Here is a 19,871-nt window from a genome sequence, read left to right on the forward strand (position 1 = left end):
TGGATCAGTTTGATTGTACCTATTTTATTTATTTATTTACTCTTTTATAAAATTTAAGTTTTTCCTTGAACAATGATGTAAATTTATGGTTATGTTATGAAATAAATAGATAATAAATTACATTATACAAAAATCTTCAACTAAGAAAAATAGTAAGATTATATATTAAACTCAAATAATATTTTACTAACAAGTTTATAATAATAAATACAAAAATAACTTAAAATAATGTACTAAAATTTTTTTTTAAAAAAATAAAAGATAAATGTTTTTAGAGTTTTAAAAGTATAAAAGACTTATTAAAACAGTCAACTTAAAAAAATAGAATAAAATTATATGTCATGCAATTAAAAAAAGAAAAAAGAAAAAAGGCCTAGTAGACTTACGATGATGTTTAATTATATAATTTAAAAAATTGCTGATTATTTTGATGAGTGCTATACTAAAATTATAGGCCCACATTAGCTCACATAATAAAATGTATGGGCCTTTGTAATTTTAACGAGATGGATCGGAAATTGTGGGCTGAAGTCCGTTAAGTAAAAGAAGGCCCAATAGCCCAATACCCGGCCCTCAAATTTTTTAATCAAAATAATGAAAAGCCAGGGGTTTTCTCCCCTTCAAAACCCCACCACCACATTTCGCTGAAGAACTTCTAGAGGTCGAAGGTACGTCATATCGATTTTTTTTTTTGTTTATTTCTTCTCTCTCTCGTCTATAATTTTGGGGAGTAATTTAGGTGTTTCTTCTTAGTTGCCAGAAATTCAGTCTCTTGTGCTGTTCTTTACATGTAGAAATTGTTTGCTAAGTATGAGCTAATTTTTCGCGCCAGTTTACCATTCTTGAATTATATTTATTTTGTTTCTGCACATTTTGTGAGTGGTGGAATTTCTGCAGGGAGTTTCAATGGTTAATAGAAGGAACTGAATATTGTTCTGAATAAACTTTGGTTTACTTTTAATTCCAGTAGAGTTTTTTACTTTCGTGTTATGTTGAGCTCATAATTAGTGTCCGAAGATTATTTAAGGCATAAATGTGAAGCAATAAATGTGGAAAATTGTGTTGAAATTTGATTGACTAAATTGAAAAAGTGAAGCATCTTGTTTATTGGGAATTTATAAAAAAAAAAATATTGGTGTAATTTGTTGACCTAGAAGTGGCCACTCTTCATACGGATAATTTAAGTTTTTATACAAATCTCTGCCCTCTTGTTGCGTTTCCCTATCGTATTTGTGTGCTATCATTGACGGTATGGATGATTTGCTAGGCTACAGTTCCACTTCTGATGGTAAGACTTTGGCAAGATTTTTTATGCTGCAGTTTGTTCTTGGTGCAGGATCAGTATATTGAGATAAAATATTATCTTGCTGCAGCTAGCTAAATTTAATCCTTTGCATTCTTTTGTTGAAATGTTGCTTGAGTGTTAGTAGTTTCATTTATCCATTATGTTTTCAGCGACTAGTCAGGTCTGTCTTGCAAGTTCATGCATTAATTATGCTTTAACTCGAAAATGTTAATGCTATGTATTACAGAAGATATTTTCAGGTCAAATGCTAGAGGCATTTCAGTTGTATGTCTATATGCTCTATGAATGTAGCTAGCAAAAGTTTTTCCTGTCTATTTGGCCCCATTAAAGTTAGATTTATAGATCTGGTCTTATATTTGGTCCACTTTAGTTAATCGCATCCTTTTTATGCTTATATGCAGATGGCTAGATGGGATGAAATTCTCTCTCTGCCAGTGCAGAATCCGCCAACGTTGGAATTTTCGTCAACTGATCTAGTGTGGTCCAAGGTGGAAGGTTGGCGTGATAATATAGATAGACTTGCTCTGATCCCATTTGCGCGGGTGGATGATTTTGTTAGAGGGGAATCAAACAATAAAGAGTGTCCAACAAGATTCCATGTTGAGGCAAGGAGGAGACGAACACCCAAGACACCTTACAAACCAAAAGTTGATGGAATTCTTGAATATATCTTGTATGTTTTAATCTGTTTTGTTATTTCTAGTATTTGTATTCCTACTGCTATTATTGGTATTCATGTTCAACATCTACTTATCACCCTAACATAAATGGTTCATACTTTATAATAGGTACTGGTGCTCCTTTGGTCCAGATGATCATAGAAAAGGTGGTATTGTACGCCCTAGTAGGACTACGTATGTGCCCAAAAATAAATCCGCTGGTAGACCAAATACAAAGAGGGGTTGTACCTGCCACTTTATTGTTAAACGTTTAATCGCAGAGCCATCAGTGGCACTTATTATATATAATCAAGATAAGCACGTGGATAAGAAAGGGTTGCCATGCCATGGTCCACAGGACAAGAAAGCTGCAGGGACTCGTGCTATGTATGCTCCATATATTTCGGAAGAGCTCCGCCTCCGTGTCTTGTCTCTCCTTCATGTTGGGGTATCTGTGGAAACCATCATGCAGAGACACAATGAATCAGTGGAGAAACAAGGAGGTCCATGTAATCGGGATGACCTTTTGACCCACAGATATGTTCGTCGACAGGAGAGGAGTATTCGACGATCTTCTTACGAGCTTGATGAAGATGATGCAGTCAGCATTAGCATGTGGGTTGAGAGCCACCAAAATAACATTTTCTTTTATGAAGATTTTTCGGATTCTGACCCTTTAATCCTGGGAATTCAAACAGAGTGGCAGTTGCAACAAATGATTCGGTTTGGCAATTGCCGCCTATTGGCATATAATTCGAATTTTGGTTCAAATAAGCTGAAGGTCTGTCTCATTTTTAATTATCCTCTTCCGTTGTGTGGTCCGAGTTTCTACAGCACTCAAATTCTTTGTAGCTCACTCGATTTTACTGTTGCAAATATGCCAGTATCCTATTCATAGCCTTGTTGTGTTCAACTCAGACAACAAGGCTATCCCAGTAGCTTGGATAATCACTCCTAGATTTGCAAGCAGAGATACACACAGATGGATGCGGGCCCTCTACAATAGAGTTCGTGCAAAAGATCCCACATGGAAGTTAGCTGGGTTTATTGTGGATGATCCTTTGTCTGATATCCTAGCAATCAGGTATGCCTTGAAGTCTTCTTCCAAAGTTTATGTGGTTGATTCAACGGGGATCCTTCATATGCATTTTATAGAGTCCTATCTAAAAGGATTTTTTCTTATTTTCATTTGGGGTGGGGGTGGGGGTGTTGTTGAGATGTTGGTTAATCCTCCTTATGCAGTTAAATATCTGTGACTTGGAAATCCTGACACTTGTCACTACTACTCTCCTGATTTTGAAATTAGTATCAGATCCGAATAACTTGATATTACCCGCTTAAACCTGTAAGCACGTGGTTTTTGATTTTTGTTGCTTGTCTCGAGTGTCTGCAAGAGATTGCTCCTTACTTCAGGTATTAAAGCTCTTAAGTCTTAACAGACTCAGTTCATTGTTGGAGACAATCTGGATATGAGTCAGTTAATTGATCTTCTGCATATTATTCTAGCTTCATTTCCATCAGAAACTCAGAAGTCGTTGTGAACTAGTTAACTTGATCATTTTGCATGCAATTTCCTGTGATGGTATCATCCGTTAAAGATACTTATTTCACTATCTGCTTCCTCTATCTCTGTTCATTTTTATTATTCTTGTTCAAGTATCAAAATGCTTTTTGGTATAGAATATTTCTGTGTGTTTGTAGGGAAGTCTTCCAATGCTCAGTATTGATATGCTTTTGGCATGTTCGTCATGCATGGCATAAAAATCTGATGAAGAGATGCTCAGAGATGGAAATGCGTGCTGAAATAGCAAAACAACTTGGTGAGGCAGTTAATAAAATCTGTAAAGGACCTGGCACTGCTAATGCATTTGAAGATTTCATGCAAAACTTTGTAGATGCTGCAGAGTTCATGGACTACTTCAAGGCAATTTGGTACCCGAGAATAGGTAATCTTTTATATCAAAATAAGGACATGTGATGTGTATTTGATAATTTGGTAATGTGAATTGTATTAAGTTTGCTTCTTGCTGGATGGGCAAATTCAACATTGTGAACCTTTGCTATCCTAACCATTTGAACTCGATTTATAATCCAAATGTTAAGTGCCTTCTCTAAGTTAGGTTAATTTGATGCCATGAACATTCAACTAGTGAGTAATAGCACAAGCTCCCCTGAAACCGAGTTCTACTTTCTTTTCTCATTGAAGTCTTATGACCAGGTATGTGGGCACGTGCCCTGAAAACTCTTCCTCTTGCCAGCCAAGAGACATGTGCGGCAATGGAGTTCTATCACAACCAGTTGAAGCTTAGGTTATTGAATGAAAAGGACCAAAGCGTATATCAACGTGCTGACTGGCTTGTAAATAAGCTAGGCGCCAAAGTACATTCTTATTTCTGGCTTGATGAATACTCAGGGAAGGAGGATTTTGCACGATATTGGAAGGATGAATGGATGAGTGGTCCAACAGCTTGGCGGAAATCATTAAGGATCCCAGATGCTAATGTAGTCATGGAGGGTAAATGTGCTAAAGTTATTGAACTGGAGGATCAAGATTCTGCTCATTTAATATGGAACCCTGGTTCAGAGTACGCAATCTGTGATTGTAGTTGGGCGAAACTGGGGAACATGTGTGAGCATATTTTCAAAATAATCAAATTTTTTCGTGATAAGGGGTCTATTTGCCCTTCTGTGAGTATGTTCCAGTACAGTCAGGCATTGATTAATATGCTGCATTGCCCGCCATTTGATTCTTTAGTTCGTGATCATGCTGTTTCTTTAGCCATTTGGGTACAGATGCAGTTGAATTCGCAAATCACTCCAAAGAGCAAGGATGAAGGAAATACTATGGAGCAGCAGACTGTAGAGCCGTCTGTAAGCAGCCCATATAGAAATCTGGATGATATTGATCAGAGTCCTAATAAAGCCTTATCATCTCAAGTTGACAATCAATCCAGGGTGAAACGCAAGCGTACAGGCTGTGAAGCAGGGGATTTTGGTAATAGTCTGATCCAACAGCTGACCAGTGAAAATGTCGATCATAATGGAGCTCAACTTGAGATTTCTACTCCCGACATGGAGGTTGATTCATCATCCATCTGTACTTCGGCACCTCAATTATTCTCCAGAAATGGAAATACTTCATTTGGTCTGTTTGTTGAGAATGATGCAGATTTTATTGATGGTGACCTGGGTACAAGAAAGAACTTCACATCTACTGATGCTGAATTAAAGGCTACAGATGGCTTCAAAAATCAGGAGAAAGACCATTATTTAACTTTGGTGGAGGTACCTGAGTCTATTGCCGACCTTCTATCTGCTGATAATTCTTTAGATCCACTTGCAGATACCCTTCAGACTGGATCAACGGAAAGTGATGCCGGTATAAATATTAGTTCTACTCCAGTGGATGTCAATCGCAAGATAGACTCTCCTACCACTAATACAGGCGTTATTGGTGGACTAACCTTGTCAGATAGCACGCTTAATTCCAATTCCAAGGTTGATAATCCATCTGCACCCAGAGCTGTTGTATCAGAACCTGTTTTTTATGATAAAGCTATGGATGTAGTTGAAGAAAGTACACTGGTGGATGTGGGAAGCAAGAATGCCAAAACATCCACCTTAGCTTCTATAAATGGCACAAGCCCATGAGACGTCAAATGCAATCTTGCTGGTAAACCGTCCATGAAGCAAGGACTTCCAGCAAAGCACATGGACGTATGCCAAGAAATGGCACGAGGATCTATCATTACTATGGATGCCAGTGAACTGAATCCTCAAGTTTTGCCATCCATGAAGTTGGGAACCCATCAGGTAAGTCCTCAGCCGGTGTGTCCTGTGCTGCTAGAAGCAGGAACCAAATGTTGCACATAATGATATCCTGACAACATTGGAGAGCATAAAATTGCTGATGAAGATGTTTTGAGAGAGGGATGACTTCAAATCAGCCTGTGCATGGCTCCCAGCTAGAGGTGTCAATGCTGCTGATGCTGTTAATAGATAAGGTTGATGCATCATGCAGGCTTCCCTCCTCTCTCTCTCTTAGGCAAACACGCTAACCCCCAATCGTGTCCGCGTATCTGTAATACACAGATATCTTTTTGCGTGCAATTGCTGCTACACATGCTATACTCATATATTATTCTAGATATGAGCGTTGTAATAATTTCATATGCCAACTTGTGAATGTCTTTGGCCGGTATTTCTCTCCAATCTTTATCTTAGTGTATTTTTTAAACTTTGCCGATCCAAGGGTTGAATGGTGGTTTCACTGTAATGGTGGGTGTTAAGGACAGAGTTAAATGGTGCAGTGTAGCCATTAATGGAAGAGCATTGCAATAGGAATGCATTGAGCTTCAACTTTTATCATGGGTTTGTTTAGTTGAACCCAGTCATATAGCTGTTGTATCACTTGGCTAAACTTGCTAGGGCCACTGCGAAAATTCTTGCGTGGATAAACAGGAAGCAAGTATGCACACAACAAAACAAATGAAAAATATTAAATGGGTCAATTATGCAATAAAAACAATCAAGTAGTATCATTCCCTTAAATAAAACAGCGGGAATACGAATAGTTGATAGCAAGGAAGATGTTCTTTTTCTTTTTTTGAATGACAAACTTCCAGGTACGAGACATGACAGTGTAAACCATAATGAGATTTAACAAATATTTACAAATAAAACTACCAATAGTGCTTTTTATGTATGTACTTGCAGATTGAGTTGTTTCAACTTTCATGAAGCAGGCATTGAAGTAGAGAGAACCAAATAAGTCAAATATTGAAGCCCGTCCTGCAATTTACCCACAGCTGTGCTATGGTCGGCACGAAGACGTTCTGCATATGCACCGGTCTTCTCCTGGACTGCTTTCTGAGGAAGAACTTCTTGTGCTTCAGAAGCAGCAGTTTTAATGGCTGCTAAATATGCTTCTGCTACATCTGATATGCCTGAGCAGAGCAACAAAGCTACGATCATTTCAAGAGAAGGAAATTATATGTGCATTCTTGTTACAGAATTTTGTTAAAAACGTGAGCACAGGCAAAATTTTCTATAATGATAGGGCAGATTTTCAACGGTAAACTAAATAATGTTTCTAGGATTCCATCATCTTTATACTTTGAAACTTACCCTTTACCAAACTGGAAATTATTTACAACATTTCAAAGCAGCAATTAGACTGATGTGCTAACACAGACACTGGGTGACCAATCTATTACTAGTCAAAACCCACCCTCTGTTTTTCTCTTTACTGTTGATTGCAACTCTCTCCTCACCAAGAATGAAGACCAACAAAAGAAAAATGAAGTGGTTGACCAAGTCCGTTAACTAACAAAATCCACAGCTTCCATATCGAGTAGAAACAAAAATTAACTGTAAACTAAGGTAAAGAAATCCAGATAACTTTACCAGTAATGAAACTGTTGAAGACTGCTTCCATATTTCCAGTCATTGATTTTGCTTTCGTTCTGATTATCTTAGCTCTTTCCACTGAATCCTCAGGCCAGTCAATCTTCATCGTTTCTTCCTCAATCTCTTGATATTGCACTTTGTTTGCACTGGATATGATGGACTTCCCAAGCATCAGGAGTTGAGTTACAGCAAAACAGCACATTTCAGAAAGCCTCTGTAAAGATGGGCAAAAGGGATCGATTATACATTCACTAAAGACCATGGAGTCTATAATTATTCAATGATTGAAAATTCTATATTAACTAAAACAACTAATATGCATACATGAACACCCTCTGAATGAAGACTATCAAGCCTCCCAGAAGTTCTCTGAACTATGTCATTTGGAGCCAGTCCAGCCAAAGCACTCGCAAAACTGCAAGAGAGCAGAGACCGTTACAGCGTCGCAGATTAAAATCTTGTTTTAATCCCAAGATTCTGAAAATTAAGCACCCAAAATAGAAAGAGAAAATAGGAAAAAAATTATACATCTCTAAGCAAGAGATAAATCTGAAGAATTCATCATATAGAATGCTCCAGATTATTTTTTTTAGAAAAAAAGAAAGCAGCAGAATTTATCATATAGCAGGTTCTAGAATTTAAATCAGCCAAGGAACAGAACAGATGCCAAAAAGGTGTAATTGACAGATGGAATAACAACCAGACAAATACAAAGCTGATTATCATTCTCAAAATATTTGGTAAGAGCTCACCTGAAGTTTATAGTCAAGTAATAACCCATCGTAACTCATCCCCTCGAGAAGGTAGAGCCAGAACAGAGTTACCGGAATGCAAATGCAATCAACCACAATTATATGAAGGAATTAAAATGATACAGGTCCTATGTTCAACCTCAGCTGATAAAAGTTTAACACTATAATGTCATACACTTCATACTTACAACAGACTAAAGGTTTGAAACTACAAGAGATAACAAAAACTCAAGACAAACTTACCCGGCAGCCAATTCAGCAGCCTTACGAACACTGGAATCATGCAATATTTTCAATTCATCGATGTTGTCAGCATTTCCAGCCTCTATTTCCTTTCCCTTTTCAGCGTCTGTAACACTTCTATCAAGTTCAGCACCCAAGTCAAATATGTGTTGGACTTCTTTAAGCTTTCCATCATAAATAGATTTTTCTTCAGAAGAGAGTTTAGCCTTTCTTCGGTTATATAATAGAGCGTAATGGTTGGATAGTGCCTCCAACTCCTACAAGGAAAGATGGCTTAAACGTTTGAAATGATCAATCTAGAACTGACTGCATTGACAGATGAATTCTTTGAAACCAGTAAATACCTCCAACTGCTCTGGACCTCCATATATATAAAAGCATCTGTCAAATGTAACTTCTTCAAACAATTGATCTTCATCCACTACTCCATCAGATTTTTTCTCAACTTGAATGCCAGTTTCTGAAATTAAAAGATCAATTGTCTCTTTTCCAACTTGCTCAAGCACTTGTATACCCTTTACTGTAAAAGCTTTTCCAGTCTGCATTAATAAGCAAGAGTGAGAAATTGGACCACAACTGTGGAAAAGACAAAAAGAAGAGAGACTCTAGTGCAACCTCCAATAAAGATGGTGCAACAGTACTAGTTGGCCCGGGTAGACCGCCATGTTGAATTGAATCAGCTAAACTTGAAGCTGAATCCTCAATCCTAGAAGAAATGAAAATGATCCAGGATCAGCAATTTGTATTACTTCTACTAAGCTAATATAGACTAACTAAAAGTCACACATAACTCTACATCTATAGAGTCCACCTTAGCTCAGAATATTATTTTTGCAATAACAACATGATCCAATTATCCCAAAAGAACACAAAATCCTTTCAGGATGATGCTGTCAATAAATGATAAACGAAGGGCTGCAAAATGAACCTCAAGCAAAGCAGAAAATACTTGATAAATATAACCATAAGTTGCAAACTTAAATAGGACTAGAAAGCACTACTAAGGATCAGGTATGACAACAATAAGGGGAAAGAGAAGCACACATGAACAACCTTCTAGAAGAAAAAAGCGGAAAACACCGCTCTTCCAGTAGCTACAATATATAAGAAGATTGTATTATTACTCTGAAGTAGTCATAAAATGCCACTTATTATATCTCGTTCAGTTTAAAACTCAACAGACAAAATAAACTTGAAGTTCACCACCAATTGAGGAAAATATGCATTGATTTTCTGTTAATCGGCCAAATCATCCAAGACACGTGTACCATCCATCTCATATCAAATGCATCTTTCTCATCCTAATATTACATGAAATCTTATGCACATGACTTCCAGGAATTTAGAGAATAACTTTAAAACTGATATCACCAATGTCATCGCTTCCATTTATTCTTAAATACACTTCTGAGAAGCAAGTGTGGAAGAAAAATATGCAAATATTAAACTACCACATACAATATAATTTAGCTTAAGTTTTTGTAGACAAAAGTTCCCAATTACCTTCCCCAACTAAATTACCGTCTAGCATGCAAGTAGCTTTCAAGTTTCTAGTGAATGTAACCAACAAATGGGAAACCATGTAGAAGAATCCACCAGTACTGTGACATACTTGTGAACTAAAGTGGCTCCTCCTTTCCATGCAGTTCCGAGAGCTTGCCAAGCTCCTGAAGCAAATGACTCCATTGATGTATCAAAAACCTTCAGACCCTGCATGTAAAGTATGAAATTCACATATGATACATGGAAATCAATAATTTTTGTAAATAGCAACTGCGATGTCTCTCACATATTTACTGACAGCATTCCACAAAGTAAAAACAAATTACAATCTTGAAGAGATGGCTGTGGATGTTGAGAGTGGGAGAAAGGGGAGAAGGAAGAGAGAAAAGTAGGAAGTCATATAACATCTCATACATATATTTCACATGACCAACCTGGCTAAGGAAGGTTTCTTCGCTGGCTTTCTCCAGTTTATCCAGAGCTGCTCTGCGCTTCTCGTCATTCTCATTGTCACTTTCCTCTTCAACAGCTGATGCTTCTACATGATCTTCCTTAGAGGATTCTGAATCTTCAGCCACAGTTTCTGAAATGCTCTTTGCCGCTGTCTTAGCAGCCTCAACAGCCTGCATTTATGAAAGCATACAACTCAAACAAACAGCAAGAGAAACTCGTACATTTGGTCCAAGCATAAAAGTTAGAAAATTCAATATAGTGTATGCATCAGATCTCAAAATCCAATGGATGATTAATGTAGTAAGATAGTGTATCTAAAGCAAACAGAACAATAGTTTCTCCAGTTTGAATCTACCCCAGCCAGACTATCCATTTTCTGGATGCAGATAAAAGGAGAATTAAAAGAAAGAGAAACATAAAATTCAAAGTGGGACTATGATATGGTTGCATCAGATAAAGCCACTTGGACATGTTTGAATCAAGTATATCATGTATCGTACATCACATTAATATGCTGAGTGACCCTTCATATTACTAGCTTCTAAGTTTGGACCACTCACAATCACCTCCTAATTTACCTAGTAGATGGGCTTACTCAAATATCACTACACAGACAAAAAACTTAAGCAGCAACTAATCGAAATAAGGTTACAGTAAGATTTTTCTGTTTACACCAAAAAAACAAAAGAAAAGAGAAGGCAAGTTTTTCTACTATATCTGCAAATTCAACTATAAAGAAGCAGTCAACTAAGATAAATATAACAAATAAGCTCCACGGTTATAAAATGTTAACAAATTAGTGCTTGATAAACTCAACAAAACAAGCCACCATGGCATGATACTGCCTCCAGAAGTTACATATTTAGAAGCCATTGTCAGCTTCTACCTTAACAGTGTTGCGAAGTTTTAACAGATATTTACAGTAGTAGTGCATACTACCGACGAATTTATAGAATCCCAAAACTCCAATATAATGACTAAACATTGCGAACCATCAAAAAGTTAATAATACCACTAAACCTAAGTTTTCAGATCCAGACATCTTCTAATCTCCAATGCACTTCCGAAAAGAAGGAAAACGGAAAAAAGGAAAAAATTACCTACGTCAACCACATATGAATTCCACCTTCAGTTAAAATAAGACCACTGTCCATCTTTGATATGCAAAAAAACCCAACCTCAACCTAAAAACTCAACATAAATGCAAGTAAAACAAGTGTATATACCCGTGTAACTTCTCAAACAGAATATTACAGTTTCAAAGGGTGAAATTCACATACATTGCGAGAGATCTCTTCAGCGGCCAGAGTAGCAGCTTTCTGAAGATCTGACAGGTAAGAAAATGGAGAAAAACCCCATCCGCCCCATCCGCTGCCACCACCGCCGCCGGTTTCTTCCAGAACAGAAGACTTTGCTGCATCTGTGTTGGGCGCTTCTTCCACTTCGGGCTTTATTTCCGAGTCAGAAGTCTTCTTCGAGTCGTCAGCCATCATGTTTCAATTAGTGCAAATTTCAGGAAAATAGAAACAAATATTGTTCTTCGATAAGCTAAGAATTAACGATAACTTTGGGATGTATTGAAGTGATATTGTATTCCCTCAAATTTTCTGAATCTTTTCATAGCAAATCTTTGTGATTTTGGTTCAAACGAAAATGCCCTCCCATCTAGTGATGTACTCAAACGTGCTGTTGAAGGCAACGGACTCTAGAACGACACCGTTCGCCCACAACTCCCGTACGGCTTCGTATATACTCCCTACAGAAACAACCGTTAACAGCTTAAGAAACACGCTTTCAAGTTTAAAAAATTACGGTGGATAAGTTACCAACAATTAGCTTCCTAGTTAAAATACAAATACCGAAAATCGCTAATCCTTCTTAAGTCGCACGATTGAGTTAATGGTTTCCGGCTCTCCGCTTTTCTTTTTACTTCGTCAGTCTTTAGCTTAATTGACGAGGTTGAAGCAACTCCTCGTGCTATGAACCAAACATACAACGACCAATCAGAATGCCTTCTGAAAAATCAAAAAATTATTATATTCTATATCTATATTTATATATTTTATTTTAAGAGAAAGAATGAAGAAAGACAAAAGTGTAAAAAGTTGGGCTAAAAAATATTTTATCCCATATATTTTTTCTGAAATAACTAAAATTTCTCCTATATTTTAGAAATAGGCTAAAACTCCCATGTATTTTATAAATTCAGCAAAAAGAAAAAGAAAACCCTTTCCTCATAAACTAACGAATGGTGAGATGCACGCATCTGAAGTGCGTTTTGACTTGATTTTTTTAGAATTTTGATACTTTTTTTATCTTTAATTGACTAAAATACCCTATATTGTATCTGAAATTACTACGATTCAATTAACTTTTTAATTTTTTTTTGTATTTATCTCTCTTCTAAAAATGTAATTTTTTTATTTTAAAATATATTTATATTAAATATTAAAATAAAAAAATTACATTCAAAAGTTAATATACTAAATTTTATATTTTAAGTTTAAATATGTATGTGAAAATAAATATTAAGTGATTATAATAATTATATATTATAAATTAATTTAAATATAATAATTATTATAACTATCTAAAATTATTCTTAATTAACTAAATTATATACTTAAATTAATTTAAATATAATAATTATGAGTATTTAAAATTATTTTTAATTAATTAAAAATAAGTATAATTATCTAAAATTATTAAAAAAAAATGAGAGCGACAGCAATGGCGCAGTGGGTTGACGCAAGGGGGAGGCATCGGGGTGGGGGAGGTAGTAGGCAGCAGGAGGTGGGGGCGGGTAGGTAGGGTTTTTTTTTTTTTTTTTTCCTATTATATATAATAATACTTTTTTATAATTTTTAATTATTTGTATATAATATAAAGTTTAATAATTTATTGAATCCAAATATTTTATTTTTTTAAAATATAATAGTTAAAATTAATTGATTAGATTTAACGATCATTATTTAATCAAAGAAGATTCAAAGATTATCAAAATAAAAAATAATATATATTAAGTAAGGGTATAACAGTCATTTTATAAAAAAATAACGCCGTTAACTAAATTTAATAGATAGGGACAATTGAACTATGTTTAAGAAAACATAAAGAGGCGTTTTGCTTATTTTTAAAACAGAATGGAATTTTTAATAAATTTTTTAAAATATTGGGATTTTATACATTTTAATCAAAAAATTACGAGAGCATTTTCAAATATGAAGTAACTATATCTCTATATCTATATTTCATTGTTACATTTTATTTTTCAGTTATTTATATTTTTTTTTATCTCAACCCTCCAATTTTCTCTCTCTCTCCCCAATTATCTCTTAATAATCTCCCACAATCTTTGTTATTTTACTATTTTTATTTATTTAACCTATATATATTTTTTAGAAAAATAATAATTCTATTATTTAACTTTAAAATTAATTATACGCACATACCAAATTACTAATTTTTATATAATTGAAAGACACTCTATCAGTGTATTTGATTTTATGGTTCGTCAAATTTTTATTTTAAATATTTTATTAATTTTTTTCTCTTCTCAACTTATTATTTCCTCTCTTCGGAACTTTCACGTCTCTTTTTCTTCCCTCAATTTTCTAATATTTTCTCATAATTTATATATTTTTTTGTATTTTATTTATCTAATTATTATATCTTTAAAATATCAATTATTTTATTTTGAGTGTGCTATATAATAATTTTGTTATTAAGGAATGGAGATTTTTGGTGTCTCAACTTTTTTGATATGCTATTTTAAACTCTTTTTATTATTTGATTTAATTTTATCTAACTTTTCATTGTCTTTGGGTAGTTAATCTTTTTTTATCTCTATATTATATTATTACCTTTTTTTTAATACGCTACTTTCTTATAAATATAGTGTTAATTTATTATTTCATGTATACTTATTAAATAATAAAAAGAATTATAAGTAATATTAAAAAATTACTTACACAATAAAGCATGAGATAAATTACTAGTATAAATATATAGTTTAGAGGAACATGTTAAACTGCTGGTTCCAAACCTAAGAAATGGCAAGACAAAACTTGCAGGCTCAGAGTTTTTACATTGGAACAACTACGGGTGAAAAAGAACATAACCAGTCGAAGATGAGAAACTCTTTAGTTTAGTAGCCCGGGATGGCTGGCGGAGGGGGGGATACGTAGTGGGCTCCCAAGTTAGGTGGGAGTTGAAATGGTAGGAAAGAAGGAATAGTTGTTGCTTTTTCAGGTACTTCTGGTGCCGGTGCTGGTGGCGGTGGGAAGACCCGAGGTGGTGGAGGTGGAGGCGAGAACACTGGTGGAGGAGGGGGTGATTGCGCTGGTGGTGGAGGTGGAGGCGAGAACACTGGTGGAGGAGGGGGTGATTGCGCTGGTGGTGGTGGTGGCGGCGGAGGTGATTGGTAAATTGCAGGAGCAGGGGCAGGTGCAAGAGCTGGCTCAGGCCATAGCTCAGGGATTACCGGTTCAGGAGACGGCACCGGTACTGGCGCTGGCTTGAAAGTTATCGGTGCGGGAGCTGGCACTGGCACCGGCGACGGTTTAAAGGTTATTGGTGCGGGAGCTGGCAATGGCTTAGAAGCTGTTGGTGTAGGAGCTGGCGCGAAATATGGCATTGGCTTGGGAGCTGGAGTGGGAGCTGGTTGAGGCTTTGGTGGCTGCGGCCGCGGTGCCGGAGGTGGCGGCGGCACCTCTCGCCTGATTGGTGGTCTGCAGTTTCCAGCACTGCAATCCACCTTTTCGCTCAAGGCTATACGGCAATCATCTTCGTTTCTCTGCTGCTGCTCCTGTGGCAAACAATTATTCCTATCATCCACCTCCAGCCCTGGCAGCGCGACGGGAGAGCAAACTGGATCCATAGCATCAAAGTAGTTGGAAGAGAGTGTGAAACTCTTCAAATTTGGCAAGGTACAAATGGTATCAGGTACCCTGCTTCTGAACTCATTTCCTTCAATGTTCATCATCTCCAGACTCTGCAAGTGTTCCATGCCTCTAGGCAAGTCCCCAGTGAACTTGTTCTTGCTAAGATCGAAAACCGTAGTCGTATTCAACATAATGATCTCTTCTGGCAAGCAGCCGGAAAGGTCATTGTCCGACAAGAGTAACTCCTCCAACCTGCCTGCCATCCCGCCAATGCTGCTTGGGAGGCACCCTGTGAACTTGTTGTTAGACAGCACAATAACTGAAGCTGGCGATTTGCCTAGAGTTTCCGGGATGGTAGAGTGGAATCTATTGTTGTTCAAGAAGATGGCATCAAGATCCTTGCTGAATAGCTCCGGAGGCAACTCCCCTTCAAAATCGTTGAACCTGAGATCAAGGTACTTGAGGTTTGGAAGGCCTAGCACCACCTCTGGGAAAGGTCCCACGAAACGGTTGTTGCTCAAATCCAACTCGTAAAGGAGCTTTAGATTCATAAAGCTATCAGGAACAATTCCACAAAACCTGTTGGAGTTCAGATGGAGGAGGCTGATGTCGGACAGATTGCCGAGCTCATCGGGGAGGTGTCCTGCAATGTCTGCATGATTCAAGTCGACGCCAGCAACAACCGTGAGGCTGGCATTATACGGTGCCTTTTCGCAGACAATACCGTTGTAGGCGCAGACATCGTGACCGACCCAATTGCTTGTGAAGTTCTGTGGATCAGAATAGATGGTGCTCTTCCATGCCTGGAGAACTTCATAAGCCTGCTTGAGCTTGGAATTGCCAAAGAAATGATCATCCACGAATGGTTTGTACGCTTTGGAGAGATCGTCGGAGGAAGTCAAAATACGGCGATTCCTAACTCGGGCATCAGCTGCTCCAAGAGAGCAAGAAGAGAATGCAAGAAGAGAGAGCAACAGGAAGCAGCCTAGAGACATCATCTTTTGAGGACTTGCCATGCCGACGATCCCCAAGGAGAAGCCCAAGGCTGCTTGTAGTTGAATATGGTACCAGAGGAAATGAGGGTTGTTTATATGGGAGAAGAGAAGCATGGTGAAAAACTATTTTGTGGGTCTCCATACTCTTCGCTGCATTCTTTTAGCACCACAGAATTTCGAGGTTTTTGTGAATTCTATGGACAAAATGTACGCCAATGAATCAGGAATATGGCAACTGCTAAATGTAGAAAACTCCATCTTCCACTCGACAAAGTCGTAGGTGCATTTTTGGATTGATGATTATTTTCGCGTCTCCCAACACCCCATTTTTTTTTTTTTTTCCGCATTTCTACCAACTCGTAAAAGAATTGGTGATTGGCTATTGCTACATTGGCATTCATTTGACTGTATTGAAAATAGCTCAAAGTAATAAAATCGCTAAAATTATTGGATAATTAAAAAAAGTAAAGACGCATTACATGATGTCAAAAGCTCAACAAATTTAATAAAATTACAAAATCAAATGAAATTAACATAAATTACTACTTCCGTGTATATATGAAGAAGTTTTAAAATGTAATGTAACACAACATCATTCTGAAAAAATAATTCATCAGCGAAAGTAATAAGAAAAATATTCATTATACATACAATAGCACATTACGTAAATCATATTGCAAAAAGAGAAGTCTAAATTTCATTGAAGTATATAGAATTCACAATAATACGATACTATCGAATATTCTCACCGATAATATTCAAACTCGGTCAATAATAACATTGTATCGAAAATATATTCGCTATTATCATATATAATGCATTCTGTTTCATATTAAAAGTCTAATCCAAATACGTATGAATTAATATTATCAAATATCCACCCATACTTTTAAGTTTTAACCATAGATTCAAGATAAGCGTTGGGTCAATCCTCATAATGCATACGCATTATGGCCTTGGAACACATGTAACTACTTGCTTTGACTGATCGAACTGGACATGCAGCCATGTTTCGGAGCTCTATGATTACGCCCACACCTTTTCATTTATCCCGAAAGGAGATAGTGCAGCATCTTCAGTTACTTGGACTCTGACATAGTTTTTGTGATATAATAGTTTATACACATACACTGCTTACCGAAGCAAACACAACTAAGATAACAGGACGAGAGAAATGCAACTTATACCACCAAAAAGGGAGCAAGAACTTGAAGATGCTAGAGTTTGGCTACCCTCATATCAATTAAACTCCACCAGTTTTTCTACTGGAGAAAGTAAAAGAGTAAAGATCGTCAGATTTTTTGCACTGCCTGTTCTGTTTCTATACCACGCACCCCAGATGCAGTAGGACAGAAATTGCTTTACGTCCTCGGCAATTAGAAGCACAGCAGCACAATGTCAATCTATCTTAGATTCACCCAAGAGTCGAAATAAAGAAAAAACATCAGCTTGCGGAGACATGAGTATATTTTGATGTCAAACCATACTTTCATCGAAGAACTTTTATTCACAATATTATACAACACTTTCCCTCCTACTAGAAAAAGTCTTATCAGAGGATCTCATTATATACACAATCTACCATGACTTGAGATAAGGCCCCATAATCAAATCATAATGCAACTACTATATACCCTTCATATATGCATAATCGATGCAACGACATCAATCCGTCTCGTGCTCAGGTGCAGGGGTGTACCAAGCAGGATGTTTTCCTCTGGCTCTAAGTAATCTGGTGAATGGTGAATCTGGCATCCTAGCCTTCTCTTCTTCCTCAAGCTCTTCTGATGTTTTTGGCAGTCCATCAGGTACAGGACAGGCTCTTCCTCCTGAAGTCTCAAGGTTGGTTTGTTTACGCAAATTACTGCAGTCCTGTTTTGCTTTGTGAATGGATGCAACTCCATGTACGAAACTGATAAGTGATTTTACTCCACCTGCTTCAATTATCAGCTTCTCCAGCTCCTCTTTGGGGGTCTCTTTCTGAATTATGTTTGTCAAGTGGAAAGATCATTCAAATGATTGAAATCACATCTTGGATAAAACAGACAACTTTGCCATCTCACATTTCCAAGAAAGGACCGGTAAAACAGATGAGAAACACACAGAATTGCCATGTTCATAGACATGTACAGTGCATAGAGTTTAATAACCTATAAATATGTTGCAAGCATATGCAAAGCAGATCACATAAGCATCATTTTTTCCTCTTCAATATGAAGTTCCAACACAAACAAAAGGGCATAGTTTGAAAGAACTTACTTCAAGCTCTTTGAGTTCAAAATAGGCCGTCCAGCAGTTATAGGAATCGTCACCTTCAAGCGTCGAACAATAATCTGAAAAAAAAAAAACCAGGAAAGTTTAAAAACAAAGACATCAGTTCACCACTCTGGATTAGATTAAATCAAGAATAATCAATTCTTTACACCAGAAAGAAACAGATCAAGATTGGTACAACTTAAGTATTTAAGACATATACTTCATTTAATACAAGTGCTAGAGAAGTAGACGTACACCGGATCAATCCTAACACAACACACACCAATTAATCACGCAAAAGGGACCAAGAATTTGTACTAAGTACCAACAACTAAAAACTTCCATACGAAAAAAGATTTTAGAGGGAAAAAAATCAAAACAAAACTTGCCCGCAATTTGAGCTTCGGATTTCTGAATCAAAGGGGGTTCTTTGACAGCTCTATCAATCTTGTTTCTGCTAAAAGGCTCCAGCTTTGGTATATAAACATTGTTCCTCGAAGCAGAACAAGAAATTCTCGAAACTGAAGAAACACTTGCCGATGCAGCTGATTTCGAAGACTGAGATAAAACATTCGAATCCACAAGAAAAGCGCTTAAAGAAGAGTTGATGGGCACCGTCTGAACCATCTTTCTTCTCTGGCTTCCCACAAGTTTCAAATCTATCCGATAACGTGTGTGTGTGTGTGTGTGTGTGTGTGTAAAAGTGCGTATTTAAAAGAGACAGCAATGATTATTAGTTTCTTGGAAAGAAATCACTTTACATTACATGATAATGGATAAGGATGAGAGATATTTATTTTGTTTCAGACGGTGGGGGAACTCCACCACGCACGCTTCCGACGAGAAGGATGACAGACCAATCTTGGCCGTAGATCGAAGGTTTTTGGGTGCAGTTGAGATGGGTACGGATTTGTTGGGCTGATGACATGGATCGTATATATGGAAACGTAGGACGCGGCGTTGAGAGTATGGAAAACAAACGATGGGCGATTCGAGAAAAAGCGGCACAGGGGAGTAGATGTGGGGTCGCCTGCAGAGAAAATTCTGCGGGTTCTTAAAGATATTTCTTGTGTACTTTTGGGCTGAAGCCCATTGTATATGGACTTCTCTAGATTTGGTTGTTGGGTTGATTTTCCTTGCAACAATAGGGTGTGCTAAATTTGGACATTTAAGAATTGGTATGACATTAAAATAATGTGTTATGATAGTACAAATATAGATTTATGATTATAAATAATTGAAATCGAGTCGAATATATAATTATTCAAGTTTATTTGAATTATTATTAAATTTTAAACATAATTTGAGTATTAATTCAATCGAGCTCATTTTATTCTCTTTTCAACTAGACGTCTTCGTCTTTCCCTACACTCATATATATTTTATTTTCTACTCCCACCATTATATTAATG

General features: G+C 36.7%; 4 protein-coding genes across 6 annotated transcripts; 1 reads left to right on the forward strand and 3 right to left on the reverse strand.

Moving 5' to 3' along the window:
- Positions 1 to 584: 584 nt before the first annotated feature.
- Positions 585 to 6,241, forward strand: LOC105169583 (uncharacterized). 3 transcript variants are annotated; one of them, XM_088883477.1, is made up of 6 exons: positions 585 to 668; positions 1,708 to 1,979; positions 2,095 to 2,746; positions 2,850 to 3,049; positions 3,646 to 3,911; positions 4,184 to 6,241. In XM_088883477.1, the coding sequence occupies exons 2-6, from the start codon at positions 1,708 to 1,710 to the stop codon at positions 5,614 to 5,616; spliced, it is 2,823 nt and encodes a 940-aa protein (XP_088739603.1). In that variant the 5' UTR covers positions 585 to 668; the 3' UTR covers positions 5,617 to 6,241. The 3 variants fall into 3 exon arrangements, with proteins under 3 accessions (XP_088739603.1, XP_011088310.3, XP_088739604.1); XM_011090008.3 differs by having other exon boundaries at positions 3,667 to 3,911; XM_088883478.1 differs by lacking the exon at positions 585 to 668 and adding an exon at positions 675 to 808.
- A 213-nt stretch (positions 6,242 to 6,454) lies between these two features.
- On the reverse strand, positions 6,455 to 12,058 carry LOC105169582 (BAT2 domain protein). Its single transcript, XM_011090007.3, has 9 exons — positions 11,606 to 12,058; positions 10,307 to 10,495; positions 9,982 to 10,079; positions 8,985 to 9,075; positions 8,714 to 8,908; positions 8,370 to 8,626; positions 7,699 to 7,789; positions 7,372 to 7,588; positions 6,455 to 6,911 (listed from the first exon to the last, which is right to left on the reverse strand). The coding sequence occupies exons 1-9, from the start codon at positions 11,816 to 11,818 to the stop codon at positions 6,700 to 6,702; spliced, it is 1,563 nt and encodes a 520-aa protein (XP_011088309.1). The 5' UTR covers positions 11,819 to 12,058; the 3' UTR covers positions 6,455 to 6,699.
- A 2,414-nt stretch (positions 12,059 to 14,472) lies between these two features.
- Positions 14,473 to 16,454, reverse strand: LOC105169584 (leucine-rich repeat extensin-like protein 7). Its single transcript, XM_011090009.3, has one exon. The coding sequence runs from the start codon at positions 16,315 to 16,317 to the stop codon at positions 14,473 to 14,475; it is 1,845 nt and encodes a 614-aa protein (XP_011088311.2). The 5' UTR covers positions 16,318 to 16,454.
- A 1,215-nt stretch (positions 16,455 to 17,669) lies between these two features.
- On the reverse strand, positions 17,670 to 19,294 carry MEE14 (maternal effect embryo arrest 14). The gene is made up of 3 exons (XM_011090010.3): positions 18,849 to 19,294; positions 18,463 to 18,536; positions 17,670 to 18,183 (listed from the first exon to the last, which is right to left on the reverse strand). The coding sequence occupies exons 1-3, from the start codon at positions 19,084 to 19,086 to the stop codon at positions 17,869 to 17,871; spliced, it is 627 nt and encodes a 208-aa protein (XP_011088312.1). The 5' UTR covers positions 19,087 to 19,294; the 3' UTR covers positions 17,670 to 17,868.
- Between the last annotated feature and the right edge of the window lie 577 nt (positions 19,295 to 19,871).

Source organism: Sesamum indicum, linkage group LG8 (genome assembly GCF_026168435.1).
Source record: "Sesamum indicum cultivar Baizhima isolate 11 linkage group LG8, ASM2616843v1, whole genome shotgun sequence".
Lineage (NCBI taxonomy): Eukaryota > Viridiplantae > Streptophyta > Magnoliopsida > Lamiales > Pedaliaceae > Sesamum > Sesamum indicum.